Source organism: Bos taurus, chromosome X (assembly GCF_002263795.3).
Source record: "Bos taurus isolate L1 Dominette 01449 registration number 42190680 breed Hereford chromosome X, ARS-UCD2.0, whole genome shotgun sequence".
In the NCBI taxonomy this organism is placed as follows: Eukaryota; Metazoa; Chordata; class Mammalia; order Artiodactyla; family Bovidae; genus Bos; species Bos taurus.
In genome coordinates this window covers 83,154,660-83,173,493 of record NC_037357.1, presented here as the reverse complement: position 1 = coordinate 83,173,493, position 18,834 = coordinate 83,154,660, and the positions used below count along the sequence as shown (strand labels likewise).

At 39.5% G+C, this 18,834-nt stretch overlaps 1 protein-coding gene across 2 annotated transcripts in view; it reads left to right on the top strand.

Annotated features, from left to right (window-relative positions):
* Positions 1-18,834, top strand: part of AR (androgen receptor) — a 210,459-nt gene that overhangs the window by 122,583 nt on the left and 69,042 nt on the right. For both annotated transcript variants that reach the window (NM_001244127.1, XM_024987728.2), the window contains exon 2: positions 7,370-7,521. In NM_001244127.1, coding sequence (NP_001231056.1) covers positions 7,370-7,521 — 152 coding nt within the window. The remainder of the gene's footprint in view (positions 1-7,369; positions 7,522-18,834) is intronic.

Genomic DNA, 18,834 nt, shown 5'->3' with positions numbered 1-18,834 from the left:
TTAACCCAGGTCTGGCTTGCTCAAAAGCCCTACTGATTTTACATTCTCTCCCAAACAGGGAAGACTGGTCTGTGACTTTTACATTTCATCCTGGTTCCATAGTCATTGAGGATCTTTTCTTACATTAGTCAGACTCCTTAAGGTATCTAAAGTATCCTCAAATCTGAGAGTCAAAGAGAAAGAAAGAGATAGAGAAAGACAGAGAGACAGAGAGAGAGATCCAGAGAGATAGAGAAGGAATGAGAAAGAGAGAAAGGGAGAGAGACACAGGGAGGGAGAGAGAGACTGAGATTATAACTGGGTGCTAAGGGTTTCTGAGCCCAACTTTCTCATGGTTGAGCTGGTGTTTGTAGGCCTATAGCTTTCTAGTAATCCACTTTCATTTAATTAATTGTGAAACCATTGGAGAAAAGCAAGTCATGTTCTTGTTTGGAAAATTTCCATTTTATGTGGCAGGGCTTTTGTTTCAGACTTCATAAAACTGAATGCTGAGCATTGGGATAATAAGTGAGCACATAACCTAGGGGAGGTGGGAAAAAACACAATGTTGTGTGCAAATTCTGCACTTACATATTCTCAAAGGAAATCTCTGCTGTGCTTCCAGTTAGAGTTATTTAGAGATGTGTTAGAAATTTCAGAGGTTGTTCTTTTAGTCTTTTATTTTTTTAATTGTGTTATGTTATAGCTATACAAAGGAATACATGTAACATTCAAGTTACTTGTATAGTATGATAATAAAACAACATTCATGAACCCCAATTAAGTAATGAGAACATTAACATTTTTATTTTCCCCAACCTAACCCTTGGACCTAGAATGATGCCTAATATGTAGCGGGTGCTTAATACATGTTTTTTACTGAATGCATAAATCAGTTTGTACCTCCCTTCATTATATAATTACCCCCTCAGGGATAACCACTATGCTATATTTGGGGTTTATTACTCCCTGGCATTTTTATGTTTTTCACATATATATTCCCAAATTACATATTGTTTGCTTCTACTTCTTTTTAAACTTTATCCAATTGAGTCATATTGTATATAGGCTATTATGAGTTATGTTTTTTTCCTGCAACATTAGTTTGTGAAAATTCAACTGTTTGTAGATGTATTCTGTTCCTTGTCATTGCTGAATTGTATTTCATTGAATGAATATGATATAATTTATTCATTCTTTCTCCTGTATCATTTCTGCTTCTATAAACAAAGCTGCAATGTCCGTTTCTGCACATACTTCCTGGTACAAACATGCATGAGTTTCTCTAGAATACAAACATGGGAGAAGGACTGCAATCAGAATTTTCATTTCCAGTGCCAGAAGATCAGTCCATGAGACAGAATGGCAGTATTCCTTTTGTCAGTGTTAGTGGTAATTCTGTCCAAATAATTTTGCCAGAGAGAGGAGGTAGGAGGTTGGCAAATACTGGCATGGTAAGGTCATATCTCAGGCCTCTAGCCAAAGTGGGTTGTAATTAGGAAAAACTCAAATTGTAAAATTGCCTTCATTATTTCTCCTTCTTCCACATCCTTTACAGTTTGTTTTTTTTTTTTTTTTTTACATTTTAGATTTATTTAATTTTAATTGACGGGGAATTGTTTTACAATATTGTGTTGGTTTCTACCACACTTCAACCTGAATCAGCCATCAGTTCAATTTAGTCACACAGTCGTGTCCAACTCTTCACAACCACATGGACTGCAGCACGCTAGGCTTCCCTGTCCATCACAAACTTCCAGAGCTTGCTCAAATTCATGTCCATCGAGTTGGTGATGCCATCCAACCATCTTGTCCTCTGTCATCCCATTCTCTTCCTGCCTTCAATCTTTCCCAGCACTGCGGCCTTTGCCAAATCAGTTCTTCGCATCAGGTGCCCAAAGTATTGGAGTTTCAGCTTCAGCATAAGTCCTTCCAATGAATATTCAGGACTGATTTCCTTTAAGATTGACTGGTTTGATCTCCTTGCAGTCCAAGGGACTCTCAAGAGTCTTCTCCAACACCACAATTCAAAAGCATCAGTTCTTCAGCACTCAGCTTTCTTTATAGTCCAAATCTCATTTCCATACATGACTACTGGAAAAACAATAGCTTTAACTAGACAGACCTTTGTTGGCAGACTGCTTTTTAATATGCTGTCTAGGTTGGTCTCAGCTTTTCTTCCAAGGAGCAAGCATCTTTTAATTGCATGGTTGCAGTCACAATCTGCAGTGATTTTGGAGCCCAAGAAAATAGTCTGTCACTGTTTCCACTGTTTCCCCATCTATTTGCCATGAAGCAATGGGACCAGATGCCATGATCTTTGTTTTTTGAATGTTGAATTTTAAGCCAGCTTTTTCACTCTCTTTCAATTTCACCTAGAGGCTCTTTAGTTCTTCTTCACTTTCTGCCATAAGCATAATACACATACAGATCTTTGTTGGCAAAGTAATATCTCTGCTTTTCAATATGCTGTCTAGGTTGGACATAACTTTTCTTCCAAGGAGTAAGCGTCTTTTAATTTCATGGCTGCGGTCACCATCTGCAGTGATTTTGGAGCCCCCAAAACTAAAGTCTGACACTGTTTCCACTGTTTCCCCATCTATTTCCCATGAAGTGATGGGACGAGATGCCATGATCTTCATTTTCTGAATGTTGAGTTTTAAGCCAACTTTTTCACTCTCCTCTTTTACCTTCATCAAGAGGCTTTCTAGTTCCTCTTCACTTTCTGCCATAAGGGTGATATCATCTGCATATCTGAGGTTATTGATATTTCTCCCGGCAATCTTGATTCCAGCTTGTGCTTCTTCCAGCTGAGCATTTCTCATGATGTACTCTATATATAAGTTAAATAAGCAGGGTTACAATGTACAGCCTTGATGTACTCCTTTTCCTATTTGGAACCAGTCTGTTGTTCCATGTCCAGTTCTAACTGTTGCTTCCTGACCTGCATACAGGTTTATCAAGAGGCAGGTCAGGTGGTCTGGTATTCCCATCTTTTTCAGAATTTTCCACAGTTTATTGTGATCCACACAGTCAAAGGCTTTGACATAGTCAATAAAGCAGAAATAGATGTTTTTCTGGAACTCTCTTGCTTTTGCCATGATCCAGCGGATGTTGGCAATTTGGTCTCTGGTTCCTCTGCCTTTTCTAAATCCAGCTTGAACATCTGGAAGTTCACGGTTCACATATTGCTAAACCCTGGCTTGGAGAATTTTGAAAATTACTTTACTAGTGTGTGAGATGAGTGCAATTGTGCGGTAGTTTGAGCATTCTTTGGCATTGCCTTTCTTTGGGACTGGAATGAAAACTGACCTTTTCCAGTCCTGTGGCCACTGCTGAGTTTTCAAAAATTTGCTGGCATATTGAAAGCAGCACTTTCTCAGCATCATCTTTCAGAATTTGAAATAGCTCAACTGGAATTCAATCACCTCCACTAGCTTTGTTCATAGTGATGCTTTCTAAGGCCCACTTCACTTCACATTTCAGGATATCTGGCTCTAGATGAGTGCTCACAGCATCGTGATTATCTGGGTCGTGAAGATCTTTTTTGTACAGTTCTTCTGTGTATTCTTGCCACCTCTTCTTAATATCTTCTGCTTTTGTTAGGCCCATGCCATTTCTGTCCTTTATCGAGCCCATCTTTGCATGAAATGTTCCCTTGGTATCTCTAATTTTCTTGAAGATATTTCTAGTCTTTCCCATCCTGTTGTGTTCCTCTTTTTCTTTGCATTGATCGCTGAGGAAGGCTTTCTTTTCTCTTCTTGCTATTCTTTGGAACTCTGCATTCAGATGCTTATATCTTTCCTTTTCTCCTTTGCTTTTCACTTGTCTTCTTTTCACAGCTATTTGTAAGGCCCCCTCAGACAGCCATTTTGCTTTTTTGCATCACTTTTCCATGGGGATGGTCTTGATCCCTGTCTACTGTACAATGTCATGAACCTCAGTCCATAGTTCATCAGGCACTCTATCAGACACATGTATATATGTATATATTTTATTTATTTAATATTTACTTTTCATTCATATAATAATAACTACTGTCTTTTTATACATGTAAATATCAGTTCAGTTCAGTCACTCAGTATAAATACATATATGTATATACATACATGCATATATTTATACTTTTCAACTTGGACAAACTCTGGGAGATGGTGAGGGACAGGGAAGTCTGGTGTGCTACAGTCCATGGAGTCACAAAGAGTTGGCCACAAATTGGTGACTGATCAACAACAACAACAACAACATACCTTTCAAAAAGCATTTCTATCTTTGAGATACTTTCTCATCTGTAGCAGTACACACTTTGCTTTATTATATCATCTACTATGTTATTATACAGTTCTTTGCTTCCTGTCTTTCTCCTGTAGTAGATAGTAAGTTGCTTAGAGGCAAAGTTCATATCTTGATCATTAGTATCTTCCCAACACCTAGACCTGTACCTGGTCCATAGGAGTTGAGTTGAACCTATCACCTAATTTAGACCTTCAATTTCATAATATAGTTAGTCATTGGTTACAAATCTACACTTTGCAGTTGGACTTACCTAGGATGGTAACCTGGCATTTCGCTTACAAGAACAGTGATCTTGAACAAGTTTACTGAGTTTTCCTGAGGAGCAGCTTCCACTCTTATAATATAGGGATGATACAAAACTACCTGGCACAGTTGTTGGGAAGATTAAATGAAATGATATATATGAAATGGCCTGGCACATAAAGTGCCTTAATACTACATGTCCTTCTGATTTTATTTGAACTGTTTTTATTAGTTATAGAAGTCATGAAATGTAAGATGATGAATAATAAATTAATTTTTTAATGACAATTTTTACCCAAGGAAATGACATTTTTAGCCAAAGGAATGGTGTTCTCAGCTTTTGGCTCATTCATATCTGGGAACTGAGCTCTTTTCCTGTGGAACTCATGGCCCTCCTATTCTTATTTTGGTGGATAGACTCCTGCTGGCTTGGGATGAATTATGGAGAAAAGATAGGCCACCATAATCAGCTGCTGGGTTTGCATATCAGCAGAAGTTTCTGAGTGTTTTCTGTTGTATTTTGGCTGTGAATAAAGGCTAATATTTGTCTCTTAGAGATAAAGTGCTTGTCAAGTGTAGCCTGAGTGAAAGCCTTCTTTGCTTTTGCCCTGCCAAGGTTTCTCACTTAGGGTTGGGAGGAGAATAACATTTCATGCTTTTTTGGGGATTCTGATGGTTGTGCTGAGTATGATAACCAAAGAGTCATGGGTAGAAAGTGAAGGTGGTTACTGAGAAGACAATAGGATAATGGACGCTGTGTTAGATTTGGAGTCAGAGATTCCTGTACTTGATTTCATAAAGTTTTGTGCTTCTCCACTCTCAGTATGAATTTCTTCATTTGATATTATAATAATAATAATAAATGTTTCACAGTGGTGTTTTGAGGAGTTGAAATCATGCAACACAGCAAACAGGCTGTCATTAGAGCTTATTTTCCTTCCTTCTTGCCTTAGTAAGAAAGAAGTACTCATACAAATGGTGAATAACTCTAGGTCCATCCACATTACTACAAATGAACCAATTTTGTTCCTTTTATGGCTAATATTCCACTGTGTATATGTATCACAAGTTCTTTATCCACTCATCTGTTGATGGACATTTAGGTTGCTTCTATGTCCTGGGTATTGTAAATAGTGCTGCAGTAAACATTGGGGCACATGTGTGTTTTTGAATTATGGTTTTCTGAGGGTATATGCCCAATAGTGGGATTGCTGGGTCATATGGCAGCTATAGTTTTTTAAGGAACCTCCATACTCTTCTCCACAGTGGTTGTATCAATTTACATTCCCACCAACAGTAGAAGAGTGTTTTTGTTTTCTCCACACTTTCCTCAGCCTTTATTGTCATACAGAGTGGAATAAATCAGAAAGAGAAAAACAAATATATATATGAATGAACATGTATAGAATCTACAAAGATGGTACAGATGAATCTGTTTGCAGGGTAGGAATAGAGATGTAAACATAGAAAATTGACATGTGGATACAGTGGGGTAAGGGAGGGTTGGATGGATTGGGAGAGTAGATTGATATGTATACACTACTATATGTAAAATAGATTGCTAGTGGGAAGCTGCTGTATAGCACAGGGAGCTCAGCATGGTACTCCGTGAGAACTTAGAGAAAGTGGGATGTGGGGGAGGGAGGTTCAAGAGGGAAGGGATATATGTATTCATATAGCTGATTTACTTTGTTGTACAGCATAAACTAACACCATATTATAAATCAGTTATACTCCAATAAATAAGTAAAAGCACAAAAAGTAAATAAAATAGTGGTTGCATTCTTGTGGACAAGAGAATAGGCAGTTGTCAAGTACCTGTAGCAGATTAACCCAGGAAACCACTTATGTTTTGTTTAATGATTAGACATAAGACAGGAGAGAAAAAAGTTTACCTTTGAGTAGTATGAACCATGTTCCCTTTATTTAAACTTGAATTTATTACTGTGGGAGACTAAGATCTATCTTTCCATTAAGGTTTTAGGATTGGGTTTCTGGCCCTCTCTTTCAGGCCACCTGGAAGGACACAGGCACAGATCCTCTTGGAGATAGACAGTTAACTAGGTGACCTTTGAAACTCTTAAACCAAAGAACATGAGTATTCTAATAGCTAAGTGTTTAGAGGGTTGCCTGAAAGATTTCCAGCATCACTGTGTATTACTTAACTGCTACTTTATGTTATAGAATGGGAATGGGGAATGTCCATGTTATCTAGATAGACTCCTAAGGAAAGAAAAGGAATGGGAAAAAAAAGACAACATGAAAATACTAATTGTAATTCCTCACTTCTGTATTCATTACAAGAGCTTTTTATCCTTCTGGCTTATTTATACTTCTGCTCACACAAGTAGGTCAGTAGGCTGGGTAATATTATTCCTACTTACAGATGAGAGTAAGGCTCAGAGAACTATAACAAAGCACATCAAACTGCTTTGATGCTTAGTCTGGTATCGCCATAGGTCTCCCTTTGGATAAGTAAGGTTTTAGGACTGAGTTCATACCATTTAATTACTCTGATATTGTTTCATGACCACCACCTTAAGTTAGAGATGTTTACCTCAGGTTTCTGCCTTCATCCATCCCTCATGCAGACATAGCCCAAGGGACTGGCTGATTTCAGAAAACTTCTCAAATCCTTTCATAGGATCCAGAACGGCTCTGTCCACATGATAGAAACCCTACAAAAATAATCCCTAGGAGAAATCCAAGGAAAATTCAGCTTCACACTGACTCTGTTAAGCAATAAATAATAATTTACACATGCAGTTTAATCCTGAAGATTCAGACTTCTACCTTCCTGTTTCTGCCAACTACTGACATGTGTTTCATTATTCCTCTTGGGTCTTTTCAGTTTGGAGACCACCAGGGACCATGTTCTGCCCATCGACTATTACTTTCCACCCCAGAAGACCTGCCTGATTTGTGGGGATGAAGCTTCTGGCTGTCACTATGGAGCTCTCACTTGTGGAAGCTGCAAAGTCTTTTTTAAAAGAGCCGCTGAAGGTAAAGGATCTTGGACACTCACTTTTCTCTCCCTTTCTCTCCTAAAAAGAGACACCAGTTTATCAGGACTCAGGATTTTATGATCTCTGGGACAAAGTCACTGGCAGTGTTTGTTGAAAGAACCTAAGAGCCTTAAAAAGTCAATTTTCATACTTGTTGGACCCCTGTCTTTGGCAGCGTTGTTATTACAGGCAATGAAGGCAATGAAGTTGGTCCCAGCTGGTTCTTGGAGCTTGGTGGGTCCTAGGAACAAAAGAAAAAATTAATGATTTGAAAAGATTTGATTTCCTCCTTTCTTGTGTTCCATTCTCCTGCCTAGTGAGGGAAAAAATGTCCTTATTAGAGAGGTTAGAAGTGGAGAAATCCAGACTAAGTCCCCAGCCTGTACTCTGTGGTGAATACAAGACTATTCCTTAGTGAAGGCTTCCTGGCCTCAACCCCAGAAAGGAAGTGTTCTCACTGTTCAGCAGACCATCAGTCTATGCACCTGCTCCCTCCTGCTGCTGCCTCCTTGGGGCCTTTTTGCATTAATAGCTCCTAGGTAGATAAGTATCCAAAGTGATAAGAAACTTTTATTCTCTCCTTCAGACCCTGTCCAAGAGCCCATAACCCTAAGCTAAGTTGTATCTTATATTTGGCTAAGTGTCCTCAAAAACTGGCTCCTTAGTATTATTTAGTTTAAAATAATTAATATCTGCTTAGCCCCAAGAGGTGCTCAGGCTACATCTTACAGCAGGAAGACCTCCTACACTTCCAGACCTCCTATATATGCTATTGCCTCCTTCCTTCCCAATCTCCCTAGGCTTAAGCCTCCTACCCATCCACTTCACTCCCCATCCTGTACTAAGTATTCCTTCTTGAAAGGACACTAATTAACAGCTTCTAGACAGAGATGCTCTGCTCTGGAAGCATACTCAGTTGCTAAACACCAGTATCTACTCTGGCCTCCACTTTTCACAAAGGAAATACTTCCTGCCAAGACCCTTTTCTTCCTTCTCACTGGCCTAGAAATTTTAAGTCAGAACTGAAAGAGACAGCCTTTCCGTATATAAAGCTATAATCCCTGAGGACAGTCTTAAAGTGGCAGGTATATTGGCCACACCTCTCAGCAGGAATGTGGTGACACCCATCAGAGGACAGCAGAAGCACCACAGTGTTCTTGGCAACTAGAGAAAAATTAGAAAGTGTGTGCTCTTTAACTGGTCTCCCTACTGATAGCTAACTGGAATGATGATTATCTTTTCACCATTTTGGCCAGGTGAAAGGAATACCTATAAAATGGAAACCTATTTTGTTTTCTTCTAGTTCCCCAGGCAATAAGAAGACAGATACTGTTCAGCATTAAAGAAAGCATGCTGCATGTTCCACCCATAACCCTGAGTGGCACATTGCTACTGCTTAAACTGAGCAATATGAGGTCCAGTGCCCCAGTGCCCAGGCATAGGCAGTTTGGAAAGAGACAGAGATCAGTGTCTTCATTCCTTAAGAGTACTCACAAAAGGATGGTTGTCAGAAAAGGAAATGAGGAGTAGCACCAAAGACTTCAGATCACCCCAACATCTCCAGTGAGAATCTGCCTCTTCCCCATACCTTGGCTTCAGTTAGGCCCTATCTATAGAGCAGAAAATGAACCATAGCACCCATCTAAAGCAATGTGTCAGTAAGCCCAGGCACCACAGTAATAGCAACTATATCCAATGGGAAAAGAGTTCAAGAAAGTAAGCGAAAAGCAAATTCAATAGTTAGATAGATTAGATTGTATTTGATGCTGCCTCTGGGTTTTAAAAATCTGGGTCACGATATTATTGTTTTTGGAAAACTGTGGAAATGATCAACTATATTGTGAAAGGGAAGATTTTGCTGTCATAACATATTCCACATGGGAGCTTTCTACAGAAATTAAGGCTGAAGGAGAGAGGCAGGCAGAAGGGCAGCTGGCAGGGCTGCCTGGGAGGAGCTCTGCTATTATGTGGATCTTGGACTATTTGAGAACAAGGAAGCTGGGAGAGGGGTAATCACTCAAATTGCCGAGCATTTGGAAATCTAGCAAGGTCTCAAAATTCTTCAGACCCTAGAATCACTTGTTAGAGGAACTTGGTAATATTTTCTTTGAGAAAATGAGCCTCTGTGAGCTCATGGAGCCAAATGATCTAAATTCCTTGAAATATTAAAATCTCCAGTGGGTTCTTTACAAAACTATGGAGCCCATTGGTTCCTTTGGAATGTGAACCCCAGCTTCCAGTCCTGAGCCCTTTGAGGGACAGGAGAAAGTGATTTAAAAAACATGAAACAAAGCAAAAAGAAAAAAAATGTATTGGTGTTTTCTTTTACCTTTAAAGTTTGGTGGCTGCAGTTTACTACCATTATTATCTCTATTTGAAGGCAGGGGGCTGTCTTATTACCTGCAGAGAACATTTATTGATTTTTTTTTCATTTTTACAATGCATCTTTATTGCCCAAATGGCCTTTCTAAAGGTGATTCTGAATCTGCCTTGTTGAAACTTGGAATTCCACCTGTCTTGGAGGGAGTGGGAGAACAAATCTTTTCTTCCTAATTTGTTTGTTGTTGTCAGTTAACTCAGATGGAGTATTCAGAGTGTTGATTACCACTTTATTCAGGGTTTCAAAAATCTTTGGACTGGGCACAGGTACAAGACTTAAAAGCCTGGCACGTCAGAAAAAAATCCATTTCTAGCTTTGGTAGTTCATAAACCATGAGGCTTTAATGCTGTCATTGGTGCAAGACTCAGCAAAGAATCGATTGTAATCTAGCCAGGTTTTCCTGTTGAGGAAGAAGAGAACCTCACATTTTCTCATTGTCAGTATTGCTGGGAGTTTAGAGTGAAGGTGAGGCTAGTCAAGGAAGAATCTGCTTATTTGGGGATTAAAAATGATGATAAAAACAATTGTAGGCCACGGGGGTAAAAATCATTAAAACCTGCTTGATGGAAACTTATTCAAAGAATGTGTGTGTGTGTGTGTGCATGTGTGTGTCTAGGTATGTGCTGTTGAGAGGATGGTCTCTGGGTTTGAAACAAGCATGTAGAGAATTAGCTAGTGGTGGTGGGTGGGATGAGTGGGAAGGTGAAAGGGGAAGGCATGTTGGATGTTATCAAAAAGACCAGGAAGTCAAAGGAAGGTGATATCCTTAAGCAGAGTAGGGGTCAGAGGGGGTTTAGTTTTGTGACATTGGCTAAGAAAATGTCCCTGTTTGGACCTCAGTTTTCCCTGTCTGTAAAATAGGGGAGTTAAACTAAGATATTTTTAAAATGCCCTTTCAGCTTAGACTTTTTGTGACAATTCTATAAATAACAAACACCATCACTGTTATTTCAGCAAACATGTGTGTTTATACTTGTATACACATTTGGTTTTGCCTTCCTAGAAGATGGTGAATCCTAGCTCCTGTCTCTTAAAAATACCAGTCTTCAGATGAGGATAGAGCCAGCTCAGAGAGTGCACTGTGGATGGGCTGAGTTAAGAGTCAGGACTCAGATTCCCTCTTCTCCCGGCACTATGACCATGGCTGGATAACTTCCTTTCTTTTCCATTTTCTCATCTGGAAAATCAGGATATGAATCCTCATCTCTACCTCATCATGTTTCAAAGAGGGTTAATTAATTCATCATGTGCATTATGTGCTCAAGAATTTACTATTTTTCAGACATTTTCTAGTAAAACATTGGAGATTGTACATCCATTTGTTTTGTACGCATGGAGCACTGTTTGGTACACATCATAAAACTGAAACTGTAGTTTACATTCTGAACTCAAAGAATTACACCATCCTCACTGATGTTTACAATATGTCCCAATTTAGTATCCTTGGCAAATTTTATATAAGTATGGCTTTGATTCTCTTTCTCTCCCCAGGTTTCTGTGAGGGAAGAAATGTAAGTGAACCCTCATTGAACTCTTTCTGTCCTTTAAATCTACTCTTTCCCACCTCAACTCATGTGGAATTGAATGTTACTTCTTGTTTGGAGTCTTGCAGAGAGTTTTTGGTGCATATCAGTGTCCTCTTCACTCCCTGACTTTAAGAGTAACATTTCCCAGGGGCAAGTTAGCTATGTTAGGAAGATATAATTGCAACTTTGTGTGTGCATGCTAAGTCGCTTCAGTCCTGTCTGACTCTTTGCGGCCCTATAGGCTGTAGCCTGCCAGGCTCCTCGGTCCACAGGATTCTCTGGAAAAGAATACTGGTGTGGGTTGCCATGCCCTCCTCCAGGGGATGTTTCCTACCCAGAGATGGAACCCAAGTCTCTTATGTCTCCTGTATCGGCAGGCGGGTTTTTTTTTTTTTTTTTTTTAACCACTATCTCCACCTAGAAAGCCCTACTTGTAACTTCAAAAGGGCCTCCATCGAGTGTCTTTGGCCAAGAAGTTGACTGATGCTTATTGCACGAGTCTTAGAGATTTTTTTTTTTTTCACAAAACTACTCATAGTATCTTTTATCTGTCCCTGATTTTTTAAAAATATCATAGCCAGACTTTATTTTTTTTTTGCTACTTTTTATTTATTTATTTTTAAAACATTATTTATTTACTTTACAATAATTAGGGATCAGCAAACATTTTTCTGTAAAGGGCCAGATAGTAACAGATTTTGTGCCCTATATAGTCTCTGATGCTATTATTCAACTCTGCCTTTGCAGCATGAAAACAGTCCTAGACAAAACCAATGGGTGTGGCTGTGCTCCAGTAAAACTTTATGGGCAGTAAAATTTATATTTCATTCAGTTTTCACATGCCTTTAAATACTATTTTTTATTTTTATCAGCTATTTTAAATCTAAAATTCATTCTCAGTTCTTGCGTCACACAAAAAGAAAAAGCACATTAAATTTGGCTTGTGAATTTTTGCTGTTTGTCAAGTCTTGCTTTAGATGGTCACTCCTCTGCTTACAAATCTGCATAGAAAATTTGGCTCTTTCTGATCTCTGGTGTCTTAGTAACTCTCTAGATTATCTAATTTTAAACATTCTTCTGATATGGCCAGTGAAAGTTTGTACACCTTGCTTGCCTAGAATGCTTAGGGACTGAGCATTTTTTTTCACTAAATAGGAAAAAAAAAACATTCTTGGAATGCTAGAAGAGGATACTTTTTCTGATGATCTGGTATATCACTCAACCTTGCAATACCCAGAGGAGAAACTGAAAATATTCCACATAATTTTTAGGCTTTTGTACTGTAACCATGTGGATAATTATAAAATATGTATGAGTGAATTTGCTAGATGCCACATAGTAGTAGTAGTTAAGTTGCTAAGTCGTGTCTGACACTTGCAACCCCATGGACTGTAGCCTGCCAGACTCTTCTGTCCATGGGATTCTCCAGGCAAGAATATTGGAGTTGGTTGCCATTTCCTTCTCCAGAGGATCTTCCCGACCCAGGAGTCGAACACGGGTCTCCTGCATTGCAGGCAGATTCTTTACCGACTGAACTATGAGGGAAGCCCTCAGATGCCACATATAACCCAGATAGTATAGAGGAAGGTAGCTTTGAGGACTATCTGGTATGAAGTGTTATGGAAAAGCTCTCTGTCTCAGAGAAAGTAGGGCCCAGGTGGCCAGTTGAGTTATGAATTTACCATGTATTTCCCTATGATTCTTTGTCTTTACACATTTGTTGGCTTAATTCTGGTCTTCCTCATAATAGGACTAGAGCACAGGCCTTCAGAATAAATAATTTAGCTCTATAACTCATTCTAGTTGATGCCCACCCAAGTCTCTTATTAGAGCCCAATTTGGGGGCCATGTCAAGAATTTGCCATTGCTGGTCTATAAGGCCCTGTGGCTGATAATTTATAGCAAATGCATTTAATGAAACAATGATTAACAAGAAGTTTCTATGTCACCTGCAAGATCGTGTGAGTCCATTGTCTCCCTTTACCTTGCCTTACTATTCCCCAATGTGTTATATTTTTAAAGCCCATCCATATACTGCAGCCAGAAGTTTGTTTTTTTTTTTTAATCCCCAGAGAATCTCTTGATAATTATGAAACTCTGGGTGGTAGATTTTAGCAGTTGGCTGCTATTGCACAGGTAAGTGTTAGACCCACTTTTTCTTCAGAGGTAGGAGTTATTTCTTTAGTCTCTAGTCTAGTCCCATGGCAACCAACACACTGTCCCTCATAACAACTGGATTCTGGGAGAATCCATTATTTCAAAAAGCAATTTCTTCAGTTATAATAGCCATGTGTGCATACTTCTGGAAGCTATTATTCAAGTGTTCACACTCCTCTTCAGAGCTAGCAACTGCTCTCAGAATTCCAAAGAGGCAAGTAAGCTTTGTACCTTTCAGAAGAGAGCACAGAAAAGGGAACTTCCCTCTATCCAGAAAAGGAAACTGAGAGTTTGGGTTAATGACTCTTTACAAAGGGAGCAAGGATTAGAATTCTCAGTCCATTTGTTTCCACTCCATGTTGTGACTTCTGATGCATCCCATTGGAATTACCACAGCTTCTGGCTATGTTGTTGCCTATATTTTACTGAATACTTCATAAGAACTGGCCTGGTGGTAATCTATCTTGTGTTCAGTCAGTATACATTTGCTGGATAATTACTACACATGGGATATCAGGCTCACATACTCAAGATACAGATCCTTCCTGAAGGAACCTAGTGATCATAACCCTGGACCCCTTTAAATTTCTTCAGTCATCATATTTCAGTTCCATTTGAACTTCCCAACCACCTGGAACAGAGGGAGAGGTCATCCTCCTGATTTTCCATGTAAGCAAACTGATGTTTTTTTTCAGTTAATCAACAGTTAGTAAGTGAAGTGGTGGTAGTTGAGTTGCTAAGTCCTGTCCAACTCTTTGAGACCCCATGGCCTGTAGCCTGCCAGGCTTCTCTGTCCATGGGATTCTCCAGGAAAGAATACTGGAGTGGATTGCCATTTCCCTCTCCAGAATTAAGTGGAGCATCTGGATTTAAACCCAGGTCTTCTGGGTCCAAAGGTAGCAGTCACTCTCTTATGGCACAGCTACCTCTCAAATATATAAACATACTAACCTAAAGCAGAGGAAAGTGAAAACAAGAAAGATAACAGTTGAAGAGAAACAACAGAATCAGAAATTAAAGAAGAAAAACTTTAAGTACTATGGGGAGAAACCAGTGAGTAACACTAACATCACAGGGAATGTTCTTCCTTAAAACAAACAAACAAACTTATAATAGCTAGTGGTTCACCAGAAACTCTTCATTAGTTAGGGCCAGCAGCACTCCAGTGTTCTTGCCTGAAGAATCCCAGGGACGGGGGAGCCTGGTGGGCTGCCATCCATGGGGTTGCACAGAGTCGGACACGACTGAAGCGACTTAGCAGCAGCAGCAGCAGCAGGGGCATGTGAGTGATAGTCGTTCCACTAGCTCCTAATGTTCAGAGGGAAAGTTCTGATTCTGATGAAACCAGGCTCGGTATTTCCTTAATTCACTCTCATCACAGAACCACAGAATAGGAAGCATGATTTAAAACCCGGGCTCATGAGAATTTTAATTCTCATTGCCAAGCTGAAGAACTCAGACAGTATGTATGGATACAGATGTTAGAATCATGTTCCTAGACTCTTTGCTTTGAGCCTACTTGGAGAAGTGTACCACAGAATATTTTCTATGGGGCCAGGAGAAAGAGAACTCCATTCCCCTCCTCTTTGTTGTCATAAACTAGAAAATATTGTCTTTCAGGACAGAACTAAAAATTCACAGAGACAAAATTGTGTTCTCTTTTATCAAGGTTTTTATTGTCTTCCCTCTCTAAGGACACCTGATAGTGTGGATGGACCATGATTTCGCTGTGGTACCTGGATGTGGACCCTGGAGACTATAAGCTAAATAATCACATTTCTATACTTCCATGTTCACAAGTTCCTTTACTTTCTCGGCATTGATTCAGCCAAGAGGTATTTAATGAAAAGACTTAAAAGATTCAGGGCTTTCAACCACAGGATCTCTAAATGCTAACCTGCTAAAAATTAAAAGAAGAGAACTTAAAAATCTAAAAATTTGACCAAGCTATTTTGTAGAAGAGAAAACTGAGGCCCAGAGAGAGAGGAAGTGACTTTCCTAGGTTCATAGAAAATATAAATGACAGAAATGAAGGTTTTCCAGTAGTTTCTTATTTCTTGTCTGAGGGGTTCTCCAGCTTCACAGCTTCAGAGAGTGTTGTCTTGGCACCTCCAAGAATTATGTGAGGCAACATAATAAATCTTTTTCTTGACTGCAGGGATCTCTAAAATGACTATTTGATGACTGGCACTTTCCCCAGATAACATCCATTTATTCAACAAACAGTCAGTGTTTATTTGTTGTGTGCAATAGACCTATACAAGGCACTGGGATAAGAGATAATAACAAAAAAAATAGTTATTGCATACTCAATAAGTATTAGTTGTTTTGTAGACATTTTCTCATTCAGTCCTCACAATAACCCTACGATGTGGGTATTACCATTTGTCCCATTGACAAATGAAGGAATTGAGGCACAGAAGAGTTAAAGTGACTTGCCCAAAGTCATATGACTCTTTAGTGACTATGGAGTGAACATGGCACAGAGTTTCCCACATAATGGGCTTCCCAGGTGGCTCAGTAGTAAAGAATCCTCCTGCCAATTCAGGAGATGTGGGTTTGATCCCTGAGTCAGGAATATTCCTTTAGAAGGAAATGGCAACCCACTCCAGTATTCTTGCCTGGGAAATCACATGGACAGAGGAGCCTTGTGGGCTACAGTCCATGGGGTCACAAAGAGTCAGACACAACAATTTAGTGACTAAACATCAACAACAACAGTAGTCTGCCAGGTACAAAAGGTCGGAAATGAACTTCAGGAATATTGAACAGACTGACCAAAGACAGGGCTGCATGAAAGCAGGATACTTGTTTAAGGAACATTCTGGAGTCCAGAGATGGTTGAGGGGAACCTCATCAGATGCAACAGATCCCTTGGTCAGCCTTCAACTGACCTTTTATGCCTGTTCCCCACTCCCACCTTGTGCCAATGCTGAGCTGTACATCGCCATCCTACTCTACTTTCTGGGCTTTTTGGAAGCGTGCTGCTATCTAGATAGTGGAATGAAATGCAGTGAAAGAGAAGCAGATTCTATCTAACATTCCTTCTTTTCACTTCAAAATTCCATTTAAATAATAAAAGTGTTGAGCTAAATGATCTTGAATATTTTAGCAATAAATCTATAACAGCCTAAATCTTTCTAACAATAAATCTCTAAAATTTTATGGATACTCCAGATATTTCCATTGGCCAGCAGTTCACTTTATAAGCATCAACCTTGTAAAATAGACCCGAGTTCAATCCTTGGCTCCAAAATAGATAGATATTGGGCCTTGAGCAACTACTGTAACTTTGTGCCTCTGTGAGGATAGTAATAGGTCGCAGGGTTATTGTAAGAGCTAAATGATATGTAGCACAGCTCATATTAGCACAGCCCAGTAAGTTTTGATTCCATCTACAGAAATGGAGCTATGGTCATTAGTACACATACACTTATGATGTCCCTTGGGTAGCAGAGAGGAGAGGTGGCAGATAGTATTTATGGCAGTTCCCTGGTAAAGAAGGCCTTGGGTTGGCGTAAGGTTCTTAAACAACCACTTATCTTCAGTGTTACTTAATTGGTGATCTGAAGGTCCAATAGCATTTGTATAAGAACATAGCAAAAGTTAATCTCTTCCTCTTTCCTCTTTGTCTCTCAGGGCACTATGAATAACATTTCCCAGAAAGCCCAGCATGTATGTGTCCATTGCCTCTCTTGACTTTTGAGCTTTGGACATGAAGGTGTCAGAGCTTTCTGTGTATTTTTGTCTGCAACAAGATTTGTCTGACCTCCCTAGTAAATTCAGATCCACAGCCACAGGCCAGGAGAAAAGCTAACCAAGTTCATAAATTATCCTCCACATTCTTCAGCCATTGGCTTCCCTCATCTAGCCAGAGGTGTGTCTTAAAAGTATGTTGGGGCCAGATTCAATAGAAACCTGAGCCAGCACCTGTGTAAATACAATTTTAAAGCTTCTTTTCCTGAAGCCAGATGGGTATTTTTTAAAACCAAGCTGGGTTGTATTTTATCTAGAGTACTGTCTCCTACATTCTTAGTGCTTTGGACCCTTTGGAAAAATGTAGTATGGTTGTACTATTATTGCCTGGTTATTTGTGAGGGAAGGGGCATTTCTTTCAAAAATCAGATAATGCCTTAGTGTGGCCTGTGACTTTACTGTGTATAAAATGAAACTCTGCTCATGATTCATCATTCATTCTGCTCCCCATAGATTGACATCCATACCCACTCTTCATTATTGATCCTATTAAAAGTTAGTCACCCGACATGTAACATACTACTAACTCCTAACTGAATCATCTTTAGATCTTGTCCAAAACCCTATATATAGAGAAGGGAGGTTAACATCTTGCCTAGGGCCTGGAGGGGGCTCTTCAGTAAGTGGGTATCCAATCCTTGACATCCCTTAGCTCTGCTCAGCTTCAAAACAGAGACAGGATCTTTCATTTATGTTGCTTACGATTAAAGGCTTCCTGCTTCCCAATGTCCTGCAGGGCCTCTTCTTCCACCCCACCTCTATAGCCTCCATGGCTCTCTAGAAACTTTTCTGTAATCATGTCACTCAGAAGAAGATTTTCTTGTCTCTTTTGAAATTTCAAGAGGACTAGTCAGCAACTTTTGGGCTTCCTTGGTGGCTCAGTGGTAAAGAATCTGCCTGCAGTGCAGGAGATGTGGGTTCAATCCCTGGGTCAGAAAAATCCCCTAGAGAAGGAAATGGCAAGCCACTCCAGTATTCTTGCTTAGTAAATCCCCATGGACAGAGGAGCCTCGTGGGCTACAGTCAATGGGATCACAGAGAGTCAGGCATGACTTAGTTACTAAACAATAGTTAGCAAGTTTAGGTTAGATTGTGCTTCCATGGGAGCAGAGATAGATGCAGGAAACAATAGAATGGACTATGGAGATGTGGAATGATTTCTCACCTAACTAGTTAAATCCTACAAAAATAAAGTGTTTTTTACTCAGAAGCCCTATTGATATAGGAGTAAAAGACTTGATTTGAGTCCAGTGTTTGTTAACTCTGTGATCTTGGGAAAATGACATGTCATCCCTGAGCTTTAGTTTTCTTGCTTGAAAATTGGGATAATGATGACCACTAGAAAAATTCTAAGGATTACATGAGATAAAGTAACTAGAAGTTTTCTTACATAGTGCCAGACTTCCTAAAAAAGTGAATCAAACAATGTTGACAATGACTCTTAATGTGTGAATGAGAAATCAGCTCCATGTCAAATTTCAACATGTTTTCC